The 19606-nt window shown below is 46.1% G+C and overlaps 1 protein-coding gene across 3 annotated transcripts in view; it reads right to left on the bottom strand.

The window, feature by feature from the left end:
• ERS (glutamate tRNA synthetase) overlaps positions 1-19606 on the bottom strand; it is a 79463-nt gene that overhangs the window by 18566 nt on the left and 41291 nt on the right. For 2 of the 3 annotated variants that reach the window (XM_086492665.1, XM_086492663.1), the window contains exons 2-6: positions 15963-16081; positions 15665-15786; positions 15284-15466; positions 15069-15187; positions 14823-14871 (exon numbers count right to left, since the gene is read on the bottom strand). In XM_086492665.1, the coding sequence (XP_086348791.1) occupies positions 14823-14871; positions 15069-15187; positions 15284-15466; positions 15665-15786; positions 15963-16081 (592 nt within the window). Of the gene's footprint in view, positions 1-14822; positions 14872-15068; positions 15188-15283; positions 15467-15664; positions 15787-15962; positions 16090-19606 lie in introns of those variants that run through there. The other variant, XM_086492664.1, reaches the window with a different exon arrangement.

The raw sequence follows: 19606 nt of genomic DNA, 5'->3' as shown, positions 1-19606 counted from the left end.
ACGTTCTACTCTTTTCCGCGGGCGCACCCCTTGGCGGCCTTTTGCTCACACCAAGGTTTCTTTTTCCCACCTCACATCGATTGGCCGACCGCTAAGTGCACGATCCGCTCTCAATGAGTGAAAAGAGGCACAAGGGGAGACTGGACAAGCCCTTTTTTCCTTGGATTCCTATCACTCTTCAAAAACACGATTAGGAATCGACACGCCCAAGCGAACTTGGGTTCGTGCGACCGCAACAAGCAAAAAAAAATTATGTGGTTCTTTCCTTGAGTGATACAGAACAGTGCCAAAGCTTCGATACCAATGTAAGGTGTAGCGGAATGAATGTTTGAACTTTGCTCAAGATGAGTGCTCCGAAATGTGCTCAAGGTTCCTTTTTCTTATGGAAGGGAGAGCCTTCCGTTCTTAATGAGATAGTGCAATGGACACAAACAGAGTGAATGGACACTGTGAATGGAAGTGCATGAGACTGAGAGATAGAGAGAGAAGAGAAATACGACACTAGAGACGTTGTAAAACCCTCCTCCGAAGGCCCCACTCTCTATGGCGAGAGCGGTCTACTTATGATTGCACAAATCTCTACAATGCTCGGACTTGCCGACGATGTCGACGACGATGAGGACGACGACGAGACGAGCTGAAAACTGAAAACGCTAAGGGCTGAAATATGCAAATCTTTTTATGCTCCATTCTGACTCTTATGTCGATGACGATGTCGACGGCAACGATACGACGACGACGCGCTAAAAACGCAGATGCTGAAATCTGCGTTTTTTGGGCTGAATCTGTAAACCTTGTGGAATCTGACTGTGTGGCGAGGATCTGCTGCGGGAAGGTGAGATCTGCGAGGTTCGGGGGTTCTTCTGCGAGTGCTAAAGGCTTAAAACTGAAAACTGAAAACGCTGATGCTTCTGCTGATTCCGTCGCGGAGGAACTGCAAAAAACTAGGTGCTCTGTTGTCCCAAAAACGCTAGGGCTGAAATTGGTCCTGCTGATGCCAGTTGTTCTGCAAATGAAAAACGCTAGGCTGATCCGCTCTGTCGTGATGACGCCGGCTGATTTGCTGAACAAAACCACGAGGGCTGGTCTACTGATGCAAAAAACGCTAGGGTAGATGCTCAGCCTACAAAATTCTTGCCAAGGCTCTGAGTTTGAGGATTCAGCCACTTTTAGAGAGCCTTATACATGGGACTCAGACAGGTTTCGTCAAGGAACGCAGTATCCTTGACAACATCTTTACTTTCTGGGAGGCCTCTGCCCTGGTACGGCTCCGTGGTGAGGAGCTTGTGATTCTTCTTCTCGATTTTGAGAAGGCATACGACCGAGTTGACTGGGACTTTCTAGAGGGCACTCTCAGCAGGATGGGCTTCTCAGATGCTTGGATCAGAGGGGTGTCAGCTTTGTACAGACAGGCTCACAGTCAGGTGCTTTTGGCAGGGGGGAGAGGTGAGCGCTTTATGCTCACACGTTCGGTCAGACAAGGTTGTCCTCTTGCCCCCTTTCTCTTTCTGTTCTATGCGGAGGCGATGAGCAGATTTTTGGTGTCACAGCAGGTTGGTCTTCAGGGCTTAGCACTCCCTATTCCGGGAGAGGAGCTACTGGATGTTGAGTTTGCCGATGACTCAGCCTTGTACTTAGATGGCCAGGATGCCAATCTTCACAGATGTGAGCAGGCTTTGGAGACCTTCTGCTGTGCATCGGGCGCACAGATCAACTGGAGAAAGATAGTGGCTTTCTCGGTTGGTAGTGCTCCTGTGCCAGATTGGATGCCAAGAGAGGGTTTCAGGTGGATTCCCCCAAGGACTGCAATTCGGTACTTGGGTTGTCAGGTTGGTTTGGACTTGTCTCCCGAGCAGCAGATTGCTCCTCTTCTCCTATCCATCAGGAGAAAGCTGTTACATTGGAGCTCAGCACGACTTTCGCTGGCTGGCAGAGTAGTAGTTGCCAACCAGGTGCTGTTGGCGACTATGTGGTACATCACTTCCAATTGGATCTTCTCGAGTTCTTGTATCAGCCAGGTAGAGAGGCTGATCAGGAACTTCCTCTGGTCAGGACGTGACACTCAGATGGCCCGAGCCAAGGTGGCTTGGTCGGTCATCACGCTTCCTTGTTCTTAGGGAGGGCTTGGGATCATTGATCCAGCACAGCAGAGCAAAGCCCTTCTAGGGAAGTTCATAGTCAGAGGACTTCTTCCAGGTAGGAGCCCTGGAAGGAGTTCTTGTTGCAGAGGCTTCGTGCCAGGGTGCCTCGGTCAGGAGGCCCTTGGCAACCTTCGACCAGATGCGTCGAGTTGGTTTGAGAAGGAGACTGGAGGACCGTTTCGCTATGAGTTTGCTTCGTTCTTGGGAGCTCTTGCGGCGTGGCCTGGAGCAGCGACAGCAGATGTGCACGGAGGAGCGCCTACGGCAGCCCCTCGTCTGGAACCCCATGGTTAGCACTCAGAGAGGCCCCATTGCAGCAAGTCCAGCGCGCTCTCTAGGTGACTGGCTAGAGTTCACAGGTTTGTCAGAGGAGGTGCAGGGTTTCCAGTTGCAAGGCATGAGAGGGGTGCAGAGCATGTATCAGGACATCTCAGAGTCAATTCCAACTGAGTGGCTCACGCCTCTCGAGCCAATAGCACCACGGTGGATGGGAGCCTTCACAGGACAAGAGGTTCTCATTTCAGTCAGGGCGTGCTCAGAGACTGTCCAAGCCCTTTTCTTTGAGCTTCAGGGTGGGGGATGATTACAGCGAGTTGCAGTAGAGGCCCCGCAGGTAGCAGAGTGCTGTTTTCAGAGGATCCGAATTGTGGGCATTTGTGGGAGGACTTGCCTCATTGACCCTGACCCAGCAGCTCTTGAGACTCGACACTCGAGGCTATGGGCTTGGGAGTGTTGTCCACTAGCACGAGTACAGTGGGATCCTGGTGAGTGGCTATGGAGGGACCCCTTCTCTTCTGCAGAGCACCCACGAGTCCCCTTCTTTCAGTACACTGTTCGGCTTGGACATCATATACTTGCAGCACAGAGAGAGGCCCACCCCGCTGCAGCACGTCATTGGCAGGAGGAGGGCCTCACAGTTGAGTTCTTCGCAGCCTTTTGGCAGAGGAGTGTTGGGAGCTCATCAGTGGCTTGACACTGTGGTTCATTTGGCGGGCCCGCTGTTTCCGCATTTTTGAGGCCCGCTCTGTGCCGCCAACAGAGACTGTTCGTGACTTCTGGCTAGAGCTGATCCATACTCTCTGAGGACAGCTTGAGGGACTACAGGGCAGCTCCAACCGCATGCGGGAGCGCCGCGAGGCTTTCCTTCGACTCTGGCGCCCTGGGCCTTTCTATTCCATTGTCCAGGGTGTGCTCAGATGGCACTACCGACCACCTGTGTGGCTTTTCCCTCCTCCCATCCCTTGATTTAGCCTCATTGTATATATGTTGTTCTTTCATTGGGAGAGTCTCCCCATCATGCTTGTTGTAGCCCTCTCTTGCAGAGGTGGTTGTAGCCCTATGGGCAGCTTTCATTAACTAATAGAAGGATCTTTTTCTCGGAAAAAAAAAGTAGCACACATGATGGCCTCAAGCCAAACTGAATGTGGCAAAGCTTAACTCTTGACCATACAAAGTGTCCTCTCCATTAGCGACGTGTTTTTCCTTTTAGCAACACCATTTTGTTGAGGTGTATATGGCACTGTACATTGGTGTTTTATCCCATGACTAGCCAGAAGTGCATTAAACTCATGAGACATATACTCCCCTTCTCGATTTGAACGGAGGGTGTCCATAGTACATTTAGAGACATTTTCAGCCATAGCCACAAATGGCTTGAAGCACATGAACACTTCGGACTTAGCTTTAAGCAGATACACCCATGCATGCCTGAAGTAATAGGTAATTGACTAAGGACAGAGTTTACATAGACCCACAAACATTACTATGGACAAGTTGCAATCTGCATGTAGCCCTAACTAAACCATCCTTTGGAAACTTCGAACGCTACACTTATCCAAATCCAGTCTTCACAAACATGCTTCACAGGTGCTTCAAGAGGCGGCAAAGAAGCAACTATATCACATTTTTGCAAACACAACAAACTAACAAAATTCAAATGCCCAAAATGTGCATTGCCAAAGTTTTGCATCTGAAACAACAGCCTTTGAATCCACAACTGCATTTGCAAAATTCTGCCCACACTTGTCATACAAAGTGAGCTTATACACCCCACGACACAAATTGCCAGATGCAATCCTCTAGAGCTAAAATTTAGCTATGGCTAAAGTAGCCACGAAAACAAGGGTCTGACGTCAACAAAAAGAAAAGATGGACGTAAACAGAGAGGCAAAGTTCCTCTCCTACACGGCACTGACCCCTCAATAGGCCCCTAAATTTTAGATAAAATTCAGCAGTACATGAAACCGGCCTGTTCAATCCAAAAAGGGCGGTAGACTTTACTTCAAACCTTGATTTAGCTTTCACCCATTATTAGTCGTCTATTATACATGCGCTATAGTGACACAAGAGAGGGGAATGGGATACAGATGCTAGAATGCACCTGTATGACAAGACCGACACCAGATTGGCCCCTAACTTAGGCGCCCCTTTCCGTATTTCTTTATTGTTCAAAAGAGGGAATAAATGTTGTGGATCCCTACAAGCTGCCCCGCACAAACATGGCTGAATTTCAACTGTTCCGGCCTGATTTCGGCAACATAACTGTACTAGGACCCTTCACAGTCAGTATTCCCACGCATTGACTGACTTTCCCGACGCATACGGGCACTTTGCAAAACCTGGCGAGAATCTGCAGCACGCTGAATTATCTGTTTTCAGCCCTGAAAATGCGCCAAATCACCTGTACAGCGGTCCCCTTGCGTCCCCGAACCTCCTGGGGGTATTAGGGTCCGTTTAGGGCCAAAACCCTAAACCTGCAAAAATACACAGCAGGCTGTAATTCACTGTTTCGGGCTCCGTTTCGCGTGCCGGTCGCATCCGTAGCAAGTCCTCGAGCTCCCGCACCTGTAGGGCTACTTGCCCTTTGAATCTGACGAGATTTCTAGAATGAAACCTCTCCAAATTCACCTATACCTGCGGGGGGATTAGCCGCTAGCTAATCCAGTACCTGTGCAAGAGGCTCTTGCCTCGGCAATCGCGCATGAACCCACACAACTGTACATTGGTCAAATGAAGAGCCCACTAGAGGGGCATAACATACTCCCAAAGGGGAGAGAGAGGGCAGTGCGTAGCATGCAGGGCATCACTCCTAGCACCGCACTGTACATAAGAGGGAAAGCAAGCACTCCATAGCTCTTAACCTGTGACAATTTCTGCAAAACAGCCCCTCCTCCCTTCAAATTCAGCGCCAACTCTCTCTTGCATTAGAAACTGCACCAGAATGTGCCACTTGGCACATTTACAAGCATTTTCCCGTTTCGGGGTTGCCGCCTAAAAATCTCCCAACCGGTTGCCTAGTTGACTTCACGGCAGAGTAAGAAAATGTTCCCCTTGTCATTCCGGAGGTAATGACGCCAACACATTTTCAAGTCCCAAAATAGCAGTTCCCTAAATTTTAGGAGATGCTGCCATTGTATCTGTCTAGGTCATCCGACCCTCTTTGTACACTGCGGCCACATCCAAAACTCAAATGTAGCCTCTGTAGCAAAGGATTCCACTTTGGCTAGTCAATGACCCCACTTGGCTAACCATAGTCCTTGTCCAACCTTAGTGCTCTCTTGCCCTCAGGCCTGGACTCCCTCTGGACAGTTCCACACTAGCTATGCAATGTAGGGCAGTTAGATTTCCCGAGGGGTGTTTCCAAAAAGTGAAAGTAAATAGATAATAAGAAAGAAATCAACAAAAAGGATAGATAGTAGTCACATGCTGGTGACATACCCCCCTCTTGAAATCTCAAACGTCCTCTTTGCATCTATGTCGTACATGCTTACTGTCAACACTCATGTATTCAACACGTGTCGACACATATACGACACATACATGCTCATTGTCAACCCTGGTGTATTCAACACCTCGTCGACTCATGTATTGCCTGCGTGTGATCGCACTCTGCCATTGCTTTGAGTCACTAACTTTCGAATGACAAAATGGTAGCTGCACATTTTGCCACTGTCTTATAGTAAACGTTCGATCCCGTAACACTTTCGAGCATACCCAAACCGACAGTTTAAGAATGCAGTTACACATGTACTCTTTAATAGAAGCAATCACTGTATCCTTGACAAACTGACAAGAAATACTCACTTCTATAGCACTAATCAAACTTTTGGACATTCCATAAGAGCAATTGCCAAACTCAATATCTATACAGCTCTAACATTCATGTAACAGGTATTTGATTTGAGGTCACTTTAAATACCATGTACATCATTTGTTTCAGAAGCCATTGTCACACTGACAATCCATGTAGCTTTGAAACTCAAGGGGTCAAGGTAGGTTGCAAATCGAAGGCTTCAAGGTAAAGTGATAACACAGTTGGTGACTCTGCAAGTTCACCTTCTTCCATCCACTTAGCATCCATTGGTGGATAGTTTCTGAACTTTACCAAGTAACGCCTAGCAACCTTGCCTTTCACTTTCCTTTCTTTGTGTGCCAAAATCTGTTCGGGGATCAAGATCTCGTCAAGTTCCTCGACTTCCGGATGATCTTCAGCCGGCATATCTTCTGGCACATCACCCCCATAGGGTCTAAGAAGACTCACATGAAACGCATTGTGAATCTTCCAACTGTCAGGCAATTTCAGCCTATATGCAACATCACTGATTATGTCGCACACTTGAAAAGGCCCATAGTAACGCATGCTAAGCTTTGGGAACAGTCTTTCCTTGCCCTTCATCTTCTTTAACCTTGCCTTTTCAAAGCGTAAAAGCACCCAATCACCAAGTGAATATACCACTTCACAACGCTGACGATCAGCTGCTTTCTTTTGCTTTGCCTGAGTCCTTTCTAAGGCCACTTTGACCTTCTTGTACATTTCATCCATGTCCTGAACATACTTATCTGCCAGTTGATGAATGCACTGTATTATTGTATGCATACTCCACCAATGGCAAATACTGCTCCTACTTTCCTTTATGCTCTAACACATAACACTTCAGCAAATCTACGACAGTAGAATTTGCCTCTTCTGACTGCCCATCTGTTTGAGGATGAAATGACGAAGAGAATTTGAGCGTTGTGCCCATATTCTCAAACAAGGCTCTCCAGAACAAACTTGTCATGCGTGGATCACGGTCGCTAACAATCGACTGTGGCATGCCATGATACTTGAAAATATTTCTCATAAACAAGCGTGCCATCTGATCTGGCTTCCTGACAAGAATAAAATGAGCCTGTTTGCTGAATCTGCAAATAATCGTCCAAATACCATCGTTTCCTGTCTGCGTTCTCGGAAGATCAAAGATAAAATCCATAGCAATACTTTCCCATGGTTTATCTGGAATAGGTAGTGGTTGCAATAACCCTGGTGCCTTTTGCCTGTCAAACTTGACCTTCTAGCAAATTAGGCATTATCGCACAAAGGCATCTACATCCCTTCTCAATGTATGCCAATAGAAGAATGTCTCAACCGCTTTAACTGTAGCATCAATACCACGATGCCCTGCATACGGTGGGACATGACTCTCTTCCATAACTTTGCGTCGCAATGGCTTTGTGACACACAATCTGCCATGCATCATCATGAACCCATCTTTGAGAAGATAGTGTTCATGACGTTGTCCTTGCATTAGCTGCTCGAAGACCCTTGCAAAATCTTCATCATTTTCATACTGTTCTCTCATATCATCAAGTTCATGATGATAAGAAATTGACACAGCTGAAATTTGTGGCTTCCTAGACAAGGCATCAGCCACAACGTTCTTCTTGCCTTCCACATGCACAATCTGAAAGTGGAACATGGACAAGATATTTGCCCATCGCATATGCTTCTCAGATGACTTTGTCTGTGTCAAGAAGTATGGCAAGGTCTGATGGTCCGATTGGACAACGAAATCTGCACCTAGCAGGTAGTGTTTCCAACTTAAGAGCGCATGAATCACAGCCAGTAACTCTTTCTCATAGACCTGCATGGTCATCTCTGGCCCTTGCAAAATTCTGATCTCATAGGCTACTACCCTGCCATCTTGCATTAGCACTGCACCAATGCTACTACCACAGGCGTCGCACTGGACCACAAATGACTTCCTAAGATCTGGCAACACAATGACTGGATCTGAAGTCATCTTTTCCTTTAAGAGATTAAAAGCTGAAATCTCTTTCTGTGTCCATATAAAGGTGACTGCCTTCTTTTGAAGAGCATGTAATGGTGAAGCAATCTCAGCGAAATTTCGGATAAACCTTCTGTAATAAGAGCATAGTCCGAAGAAACTTCGGACATCGTGCACCGTCTTTAAATTTGGCCATGACTTGATCGCTTCAACTTTTGCAGGATCCATTCTGACACCATCCTTTGAGACAATGTGTCCGAGAAAATGAATCTCTTCCAGAAAAAATTCACTTTTCTTTGCATTGATGAGCAACCTATGACTGCGTAACTCTTTGAACACAATGGCCAAGTGACGCCTATGCTCCTCTTCATTCTTTGAGTAGACTATCATGTCATAAAAGAATGTACAAACAAACTGTTGGTGTGGACGGAAAATTATGTCCATCATCCTATTGAACGTAGCAGGAGCATTTGTGAGACCAAAGGGCATCACTAAAAATTCGTAAACGCCAAACGTCGTTCTAAGAGAAGTCTTGTGCACATCCTCTGATCTAATGCGGATCTGATGGTACCCACTCTTTAGATCTATCCTGCTAAACATAGCTGCTCCTTCTAATTTGTCCATAATGTCATCAATTCTAGGTATAGGGAACCTATTCTTGATGGTATTCTTGTTCAGTGCACGGTAGTCTATGCACATACGCCATGAGCCATCCTTTTTCTGCACCAAGAACACTGGAGAGCAGAATGGAGATGAACTGGGCTGAATCAGCCCCTTTTCTAACAGCTCGTGTACTTGGCCCATTATCTCTTTCTGCTGAGCCGCACTAACCCTGTACGGAGGCTTATTTGGTGGGCTACTGCCTGGCACCAAATCTATCGCATGGTCCTCGGGTCTCTCTGGCAGTAATTGAGACGGTAATGAATCGGAAAAACAATCACTGTACTGTTGTAAAAACATTGACCTTTTTTTATCTAGCATAGATAAATTTGATTCATCACAATCTGACACTTCACCTGCAAAAACCAAGTACGCAGAAAGATGGTTTTTCATTACAGAAGTAATAGCAGAAGCTGATACAGTGGGAATAGACTCCCCTTTAAGCTTTACATCCAGAATGTGAGTCTTTCCCCTGCTCTGTACAGTGATCTTTTTGTTGTAGGCATCCATGATTCCCTGTACACGAAACAACCAAGGAATACCTAACAACACATCACATCCGTCCAGTGGCATGATGTAAAATTCTTCAGCATCTACATAGGACTGGATATGTAGACGCAACTTTCCAATGATGGGTGTCACAGCCTCTGTATGGCCAGGACATGCCAAACCTACCTCTGCTGTATACCCCATCTCTTCAAGCCTGATTCCCAACTTTGAAGCCAATTCTGGGGAAATGAAGTTGGCTTTGGCACCTGGATCAAAGAAGATAAGCACTGTTTGATCCCTGACCTTTCCCCATGCTCTGAGAAGCTCACTTGCATCTGAATTTGGCTTGTCGCCCACCATATCTGGCACTAGACCAGCCATGGGCTTCTTTCCTTTCTTGTCTTCCTTGTCATCAGAATCAGCTGGCCTTTTCTTTGTAGGACAATTGTAAGCAATGTGGCAGGCTGCTCACAAATAAAGCATTTGTTCTCTGTCCTCAAGACCTTCTTTTGCTCTTCTGACTTACGAGGAAAACGTCTTTTCCATTTCTTCGCTGGTCCCTTTTCTGATTCAGTCGTAGCTTTATCTTTCCCTGTGTTGGCTGACTCCTGAGTCCCTTTAGGAGCCTCATTGGGAACGTGCTTCTTGGCTGAATTTTTCTTGCCTGATCCTGCCTTGACGCCAGTGTTAAATTCACAATCTTCTCCCTTGAGCAAACCATTGCCAATGTTTGCTATCTCGATTAGCTTTCCAAAAATTCACATTGTAGTCATCCAGATTCTTGCAAGTGGCAGCATTAAGCTGGTGCCATTCTGTCATGACATCTGCTTCAAAGTCATCAGATAACCATGCTGCTGCAAAAATCTGCTTGAAGTAAATCCATGTGGACGGAGCTTGCCCTTGAAGCAATAAAGTTGTCCACCATTGTCCCGCATTCCCTGTCAAGAAAGTGGCTGCCTTGCAGACCTTTGAAGCCTCTGTAAAGTTTCCCCCTGCATAGGCCTTGTCAAACTGCTGGAGGAATGAGAGAGCCTTCGACCTGTCATCAAACCCTGTAAAGGTCGTGAATGACACACCTTTGCCACCCTCTTTGTACGGAGTTGGCCTCTCCAGCGGCGTTAAATTGTCATATGGAAGTGACTGAAACATGGGAACACTATTAGGGTTCATCTGTGTTCCTTGGCCGCCATTATCTTGACCTGGAAACGCCATACTTGGCTGCTGATTTGTAATTCCAGCCATACCAAAATTTGCCTGTGGCATCCCAAATTGGCCCTGAGTGCTCTGAAATCCTGGTAGAATGCCCGTGACACCATACATGGGGTTAGGCATCATCGTTTGAGCACCCCCGAACACTGTTCCTGGCGTGTAAAACTGATTTCCAAGTGCATGACCAGCCATGCTCTGAAATACCGATCCACCTCCAAAATAGCCAGGGTGTACTGAAGGTGGTGGGAAGACCTGCTGCATAGCCTGTAGGTTGCTTCCCTGCCCATTAGAACCAGCTATAGGCTGCTGAAAGGTGGCGGGCTGAACTGGTACAGCTTGAAAGACTGGCATCTCAGCCACCTGTTCTTGCACCTTAGGCACAGGTTGTGGAGACTGCATGTTCTCCGTCAAGTGTACAGGTGTTTCCATTGACTGTGCGGTATGAATCACCTGTGCTCGAGCCTTAACAGGCTTTTGAATATGATCCAGTGGCCCAACTTGCTGAGACGGAACAGGAGGTTGCACAAAGGCTAAAAACCTCGGATTCTGCATTACTTGTGTGAACATAGCCACAGCAGTAGCCAACTGGGTCCTGAATATATCGTCATCTGTCTGTGGTGGTCTTGAGGACTCACCCACTTCATGTGTCTGTTGACCCTGTGAAGAGGAAACCTCTTAAGTCACATCATCTGGTCTGTCAGCCATAATTGCAATTCCCTGTGTCTGGTCTATGATCCCCTGTGTCTTCAAGCCCAAAACTGACCAAGGCTCACTTCTATGGGAAAAAGTGATTTAATCCCGTCGATGGAACCATGAAACCGGCCTGTTAAATCCAAAAAGGACGGTAGACTTTACTTCAAACCTTGATTTAGCTTTCACCCATTAGTAGTCATCTATTATACCTGCGCTATAGTGACACAAGAGAGGGGAATGGGATACAGATGCTAGAATGCACCTGTATGAGAAGGCCGACACCAGATTGGCCCCTAACTTAGGCGCCCCTTTCCGTATTTCTTTATTGTTCAAAAGAGGGAATAAATGTTGTGGATTCCTACAAGCTGCCCCGCACAAACTTGGCTGAATTTCAACTGTTCCGGCCTGATTTCGGCAACATAACTGTACTAGGACCCTTCACAGTCAGTATTCCCATGCATTGACTGACTTTCCCGACGCATACGGGCACTTTGCAAAACCTGGCGAGAATCTGCAGCACGCTGAATTCTCTATTTTCATCCCTGAAAATGCGCCAGATCACCTATACAGCGGTCCCCTTGCCTCCCCGAACCTCCTGGGGGTATTAGGGTCCGTTTAGGGCCAAAACCCTAAACTTGCAAAAATACACAGCAGGCTGTAATTCACTGTTTCGGGCTCCGTTTCACGTGCCGGTCGCATCCGTAGCAAGTCCTCAAGCTCCCGCACCTGTAGGGCTACTTGCCCTTTGAATCAGACGAGATTTCTGACGTGAAACCTCTCCGAATTCACATGTTCCTGCGGGGGGATTAGCCGCTAGCTAATCCAGTACCTGTGCAAGAGGCTCTTGCCTCGGCAATCGCGCATGAACCCACACAACTGTACATTGGTCAAATGAAGAGCCCACTAGAGGGGCATAACATACTCCCAAAGGGGAGAGAGAGGGCAGTGCGTAGCGTGCAGGGCATCACTCCTAGCACCGCACTGTACATAAGAGGGAAAGCAAGCACTCCATAGCTCTTAACCTGTGACAATTTCTGCAAAACAGCCCCTCCTCCCTTCAAATTCAGCGCCAACTCTCTCTTGCATTAGAAACTGCACCAGAATGTGCCACTTGGCACATTTACAAGCATTTTCCCGTTTCGGGTTTGCCGCCTAAAAATCTCCCAACCGGTTGCCCAGTTGACTTCACGGCAGAGTAAGAAAATGTTCTCCTTGTCATTCCGGAGGTAATGACGCCAACACATTTTCAGGTCCCAAAATAGCAGTTCCCTAAATTTTAGGAGATGCTGCCATTGTATCTGTCTAGGTCATCCGACCCTCTTTGTACACTGCGGCCACATCCAAAACTCAAATGTAGCCTCTGTAGCAAAGGATTCCACTTTGGCTAGTCAATGACCCCACTTGGCTAACCATAGTCCTTGTCCAACCTTAGTGCTCTCTTGCCCTCAGGCCTGGACTCCCTCTGGACAGTTCCACACTAGCTATGCAATGTAGGGCAGTTAGATTTCCCGAGGGGTGTTTCCAAAAAGTGAAAGTAAATAGATAATAAGAAAGAAATCAACAAAAAGGATAGATAGTAGTCACACGCCGGTGACAGTACAATAGTCTTGAGAGACTCGAGATGGCAACTTGCTTATAAGACAACGGACCGGGCGAGTGTGTGCGCCAAAGACCAGTACAACCGGCTATCTAGCCCTTTAAATAGAGATGGGTGTGTGTGTCTCTTTAAAGTTTAAACATAACAAATGTGCCAAATGTCTACACTTTCCTCTTCTATCTGAGTTTAAACTGAGCAAGGTGGACATGTGGTCTCCTGCCTGGCTAGCAGTGTCTGTGAGTGGAAGCGCCGTGGCTGAAAATGCCCTTTTCTAGCTGCAGATGAGTCACCCAATTGATGTATGGTCGCTTGGTGCACCTGCCTTGCATGTGTGTCCACCTGCCATGCATGCACTCCAATTGGCTTGCATGAACTGCCACCTGCCATGCATGGACTCTACTTGCCATGCATAGACTCCAGTTGACTTGCATGTATCAACAAGTGTCCTTTCCTGCATGCTTTGCTAGATAGGGGGTCCACTTTCTTTGCATACTTTGCTAGTTTGAGGGTCGCCCTGCTTCCATAAGCCTTCCAGGTCCTCTCTCCTAGGCACCTTGTGCTTCTCAAGGTGTGCAAGGTGCGGATGAGGATTGAAAATAGGTTGCATAGATGGAGACTCCTGCTTATAGAATGCAACATTTCATTCAATGCTTTGAAGACAGAAGATAGTTGCAAAGAGAGCTAGACAATGTGCCTCTTGGATCACCGCGTCCCCGAGCCCCAACCTCGAGAGTCGAGCCTGTAGTATCCCATTCGAACACCCTGCTACTACAGATCCAAAAAGACAACACGAGAGTATTCGTCTACGTGTTCACCCTGCCTGAGGACATGCTAATGAGGTTGTCTGGCTCAACCATAGAAAGCGTAATGACCTTGATGACGGCGTTAAGATTGGAAGTTCACATGTGTACATAGTACAATGTAGACTCTCTTTGAGTTGGACAACAGATATCTTGCAAATTCTGTTACTTTCATGAGACAAAGACGTGTGTCACTACCTAGACTTTGCTAGTGTGCATTTCTCTATATCCAATAGTACAACATTTGGTAATAATGGAGTCAAAGTCTTGACCCTTGAGATGTTCTGTATTTTGCAGCATTGATGTGTCAAATGTATGAAATGTCTTGCTAGTGTACATGAAATGTGCATGGTCTCCGCTGTCCACTCTCTATTGAGGTCCCATCACCCACGGATGAGGGGGCCCTCTCAACATCGACGCAGACTGCGACAGAGGATCCATACCATACTGGCGTGACATAGGAGCCGTCCCGACAGAGTGCCTACCTTGGAGGACATTGATTTTGGATACTGATGTATATGTATATGATGCCTCGACTGTCAGAGAGCTCCATTGTATCAGCTCACCCCTTTGTATTCCCCGTGTATCAGCTTTCACCCCACCCCTACCCACTATTTTCTTTTCAGCTCTTTGTACTTTTTGTACCCAGACCTGGTATTAGATTCACCAAATGTAACCTTTTGGTCTCATAGGTCATTTTGGCCTTTTGAAGAAGTTAATTATTACATTTCATTTCATTTCATTTCTGTCTACCTAGTTCTTCTTCTCTCTCATCCTGGCAAGCTATAGCACAGCTTTGTATCCCTTGGCATAACAATTTTTCTCATCTTGGGGCTGGTCTTCCTAGTTTTTGTGGGTTATGGTACCTCTGTTCAGATCTTCTTAGGGACCATCTTTCAGAACCTTTCTTGTTGCCCTTTTACACTTGTTTTGTATGTTGTCAAGGGATTTTTTAAACCACCTGAAGAAGAGGTTTTTTCTCAGTTTGTAGCCTTCATTTGTCCGTAAAGCCTTGGTTCTTCAATGGTTGTACCAGCTTTATTTGTGTCTTAAATTATTGTACTGACCACCTATGCCCAAGCTTTTGTAACATAGGTTGTGCTTTGGTATAATTAATGTAGCCTTGCGATCCACACATGCATGGTGAGAGTTAAGCCACATTTTCATTCTTAAAAGACAGACTTACTTGATATATGAGCGCCTGGCGTAAAGTGTTGGGGAGGTGTTCTTCTGCCCTAAATAAAACAACAAAATGGTGAGAATATAAACCGACCTAGGTTGGAAGTGAATAACTAACATCATCAAATCAAAGAGAGGTTTATTTGGAACAATCTGTTTAGTGAGTGAAGTTGGTTTTGACAAAATACACTGTAAGAAGCATCCAAATCAAAGGCATCGTAGCAAAGGGACTGGTTATTATTAACCTTATTACCTAATAACATGAGAAATTTGCATAGTCGCATCATCAACAGCCACACAGAAGTTGTAGACCGGTTGTCCATTGCTTCTTAATATAATAAAATCCCCAAGAGTATCCAGAGCCCATACTACCTTAAAAGATTATCAGAAGTAGCGGCGATGAGCGCAACCAGAGATAGATTTCATTAAACAGGTGGTTGTAAACTGCTTAAAATGTCTGAAACATACCTCTCCCCGAATCAAATCATTGATTTTCACACTGCCCTCATCTGCAACGCGAAACCGATATGTATAAGGTTTACCTTTAGCTAGTTCAGCCTCAACTTCATCCTTGTTGGCTTTTGCCCACTTGCCACTATACTTTGGGGGCAGGTTCTTGGCTTTGGCTTCCTCACGCATGGCTTCAAGCTCCTGATGCACATCATAAGAAGATTGCAACCATAGGAGATGAGAAGTTTCATAGAATACAAGATGGAAGAGCATCTTGCTCACATCCTACTACTGAGTTTCCCAAGATTCACCCTCCTCGAACTAAAAACACACGCACAGCTTCACAGCCTTCAGCAAACGGAAGGTATAAGAGAAACGTAAACATGCAGAAAGTCTTGCCTCATCAGTGCAAAAGCACTTGTATGCATGACCTGATTCCACTAATTGCTCTGCATACTTCAGATAAAGGCTAGTCCTCTCTGACTGCCGGTAGGGACCCACACCCCCATCCTTGTTTGGACCTAATCACAAAGAGCATACAGCTGTTTATCTGCCCATAGCTTCTAAAGCCAACGAAAAAAATTTGATGAATAAATGATCAACTAGTTGAGATAGGTGACTAAGCAAATTTACACGGTCCTATATTTGGTGAAGTATATGCAATATACAAACAAAATTTGAGTGAATACCCACTAACCTTCATCCCACTCCAGCCCAAGCCATGTAAGGTCGCGCAACACCGCTTCTTCTGATTCACGAGTTGACCTCTCTAAATCAGTGTCCTCAATCCGAAGGATGAATTTTCCTCCTTGAGATCTGAACATGGAAAATCAATGGAGGAGAATGAATGTCAGAAAACACAAGGAAGAAAAAGTAGCATATACCCTATTCTTGATCTGCCTTAAAATCATCATACAGAAAACCTGATTTCAATTAGGTCCTACTTTCTAAGCATTGCTAATTAGTGTAAATTCTACTACCCAAACCCTAACAGCTTCTAAGTTCCTACAGTCTTTGCTAGCTTTGGTGCGAACAAACAGATTCATCAGAGCAATTGCAATTGTCCTGTTTGCAAGATTATCTGATATAAAGGCAGCTTCAATATTTGTGCTCTTGAGTACTGAAACAAAAAGAATGAAGAGCTTTTTCATGTGCCTCTCACAACTCTTTGAAGGTGTAGCTTAAGATAGGCCCCTTAACAAACATCCTTGGTGGAATTACTTTATTGAATAATACAAACAGCGTACAATGAGCTCTCTAGCTGATAGGAATAGTCCAATACTAAGGCCCTGTCACACTAGGGCAGGTGCCCAAGTCTCGTACCTCTTCCTTGTTGACAGCCGTAGAGGGGTCACACTTGGTTTAAGAAAAGTAGGCTGCCCCTACTCATCGATTGAAAATGGCCAGCTGGTAGTGCGTCCACGTTTGATGTTGACCGTCAGCATTCAAACCCCATGAAAATGCTTCCCACGGCCACTTTTGCAGTTGGCCACATTTCTTAAGAAGCTGACTTGGGGGTAAGAGGGCCCATCTGACACGCCCTCTGTAACCGAAGGGCACCACGTGCGAGTTGAAACGAACAAAACTGGAACAAACTTTAGCACTTCTAGCACAACTGAACACACACAGAGAGAGAGAGAGAGAGAGAGAGAGAGAGAGAGAGAGAGAGAGAGAGTTCCATTATCGTCCTCGGAGGTCAAATATGGCCTATGGGACCAAATGAACATGTCACGTGGTGTGAGTGGAGGTCATAAGTGACTCTTGATGCTCAAAAATGGCTGAAATGAGCGTCGCAATAGAGAGTTCACATTGTGGTTGGGAGAGGAAGGTATGTAGGGAGAGCTCATGGCTGAATATATGGGGAAAAGAGGACCTAATGTGGTCAAAAGCTGAGCACTCAAGTAGTGTGTGGTACTCGCTCTCTCGCACTTGACGAGGGCATAAGGTGCAAAGTCGATGAGAGAGAGAGAGAGAGAGAGAGAGAGAGAGAGAGAGAGAGAGAGAGAGAGAGAGAGAAGAATCCACAAGGTAGACATGGAGTGGCGGAGTTCCACTCCCAAATGCACTGGCCCCGAAAACTTGGCGCCCCTTTCGAAATTTCTTTTATATCGCTCTGACAAAGGTACAACTATCGAGGAGATCCTACTCTACAATCTGCACACACCCAAATGCGAAAGAGGTCCTACAAGGCTCATATTTGAAAGCCCTAGGCCCAAAAAGCATAAAATAAAATTGCTAGCACCAAAAACCTATTATCATAAAATCCGGGATTTTCGTACAACCTCCATGATTCACGGCGTGATTTCAAGGATGTCCATACGGTCAACCACATCATCACATTTGGCCACTGGAACTAGTCCTCGTCAGTTTGGTCCTTTTGGGCGCTTTAAATAGAACCTCTTTAGTTGGAAAGGCCACGTCATCACTTTGTGACATACTATAACAAACTTGGACACTCCAAGTCGGGAATCTACCACAACACAAGTGAGTAAACTAAAAGAACTGAACAAAACTGAGACAGAGACGACCGGGACGGCAAAGTTCCACGCCCAAAGAGATTGGCCCCAAAGACTAACGTCCCTTTCGGTATTTCCTTATTATTAATGCTTCACAAAGTACAATGTCCGAGTGTCCTCGTCTCAGCAATGTTTCCAAGCGTATCTCCCTAAGATTGAGGCCCTGGCACTTTATTTATAGTGCCTTGGTCCAAACACAATGTACATGAAGAGCTTCAAGTCTAAAAGCATCTGGATCCCAAAAGCTAGCACTCCAGCAGCCAACGTAAATCCCGGAAATCTTACAAGTGCCAGGTCAACAGCGTAAATGATAATTCGCAGAAATGCGTATGGTCAACCACATCAGCAGCGTGAATCGCGGGTCCGTACATCAACCCTTTTTACGCTCCCTTCTAGCCTTTAGTCCTTTTAACCCATCGGACAGGACCTATAAGTTGCTACAAGTTATAAAAGTGAATGTAAGGTGCAGCGGAAGTGCATGTTGATAGTGCTGAGGATCAATGCTTTGAGCTGTGCTCAAGGGTTCCTTTTATATAGGAAGGGAGAGCTTTTCGTTCTTCTTAGAGAGAGAGTGCAAGTACAATGATCGCAAACAAATCACATGATTCTCGTCATGGACAGCATGAGGGCTTACTTCCTGCTTGATCTTCTCCTTAATCTTCCTGCTTTCTGATCACGCAATCGCCACTGAATTGTTGTAATTCTTTGGGCTTTCAAAGGGCCCCCCTCTCTATGGTGAGAGAGGTCTATGCTTCCGATTGCACAAATCTGGTACAATGGACTACATGCAATGGACTTGCCGACAATGTCTACGACAATGATGGCGACGACGAGGACGGGCTGAAAACTGAAAACGCTAGGGCTGATATGCTGAAATCTGGAAGGGCTGATCTGTTGCGGGGAACTGGGACTATGTCGGCGACGACGACGACGACGACGACGATGGTGATGACGGCGATGACAACTAGCAAAACGCTAGGTGCTGAAATCCGAAATCCGCGGGCTGAATTGGAAACGCTGGCTGAACTGAAGGGATGATGAAGATTTGTTGCGAGAAGGGTGAGATCTACGAGGCTATGGGCTGATCTGCAAGTGTCGATGGCTGAAAACGAAAACCACTGGCATGCTTTGCTGGTTCAGACTGCGGGAGACTGAAAACGCTGGGCTGATCTACAAGTTGCAAAACGCTAGGGGTGATCTGCAAGTCCTTCGGGAATAGGCAAACACATCAAGAGACCCTGCTACCTACCCCTAAGGGCTTTTACCTTCTGACAGATGGTGCACTGTGTGATATAACGAAACACATCTTTTCGCATTTTAGGCCAATAAAGAATCTTTCTATTTTTTCCAAAATGTTGTTCATTCCCATGTGCCCATCTGTGAGAAAGTCATGAGTATCGTGCAATATGTTGTCCTGAAAGAGGGCAACACACATTGACGGTGACGAAAATACAACAAACCTTCACAAATGAGATAGTTGTTGGGCCCTTGGAAAGCAAGACCCTGCAACCATTGCTTACCAAACTCGGAATCTGCATCCTGATTCTTCATGCTATCGAAAGAGACAACCTGAATAGAAACTGTGGATCTTGACTCAAGAGCCAAAATCTTTCCTTTGCGACTTAACGCATTTGCAACAAGGTTAGCTTTACCAGTCACATACTCGATCAAACCATCAAATTGCTTTAAAATACCGTGACCACCGTGCTTGGCGATCACTCCAATGTACATTAGGCATAGACTGGAGCGGCTTGAGGGCTTGATGATGTGTGCGAACTGTGAACTCTCTACCATACAGAAAATGCTTCCAATACTTGAGAGGGTG

This window comes from Adiantum capillus-veneris, chromosome 20 (genome assembly GCF_014529385.1).
Source record: "Adiantum capillus-veneris isolate H3 chromosome 20, ASM1452938v2, whole genome shotgun sequence".
Taxonomy (NCBI): domain Eukaryota; kingdom Viridiplantae; phylum Streptophyta; class Polypodiopsida; order Polypodiales; family Pteridaceae; genus Adiantum; species Adiantum capillus-veneris.
Note: the sequence above shows the minus strand (reverse complement) of the source record. Positions and strands in the feature narration are given on the sequence as shown.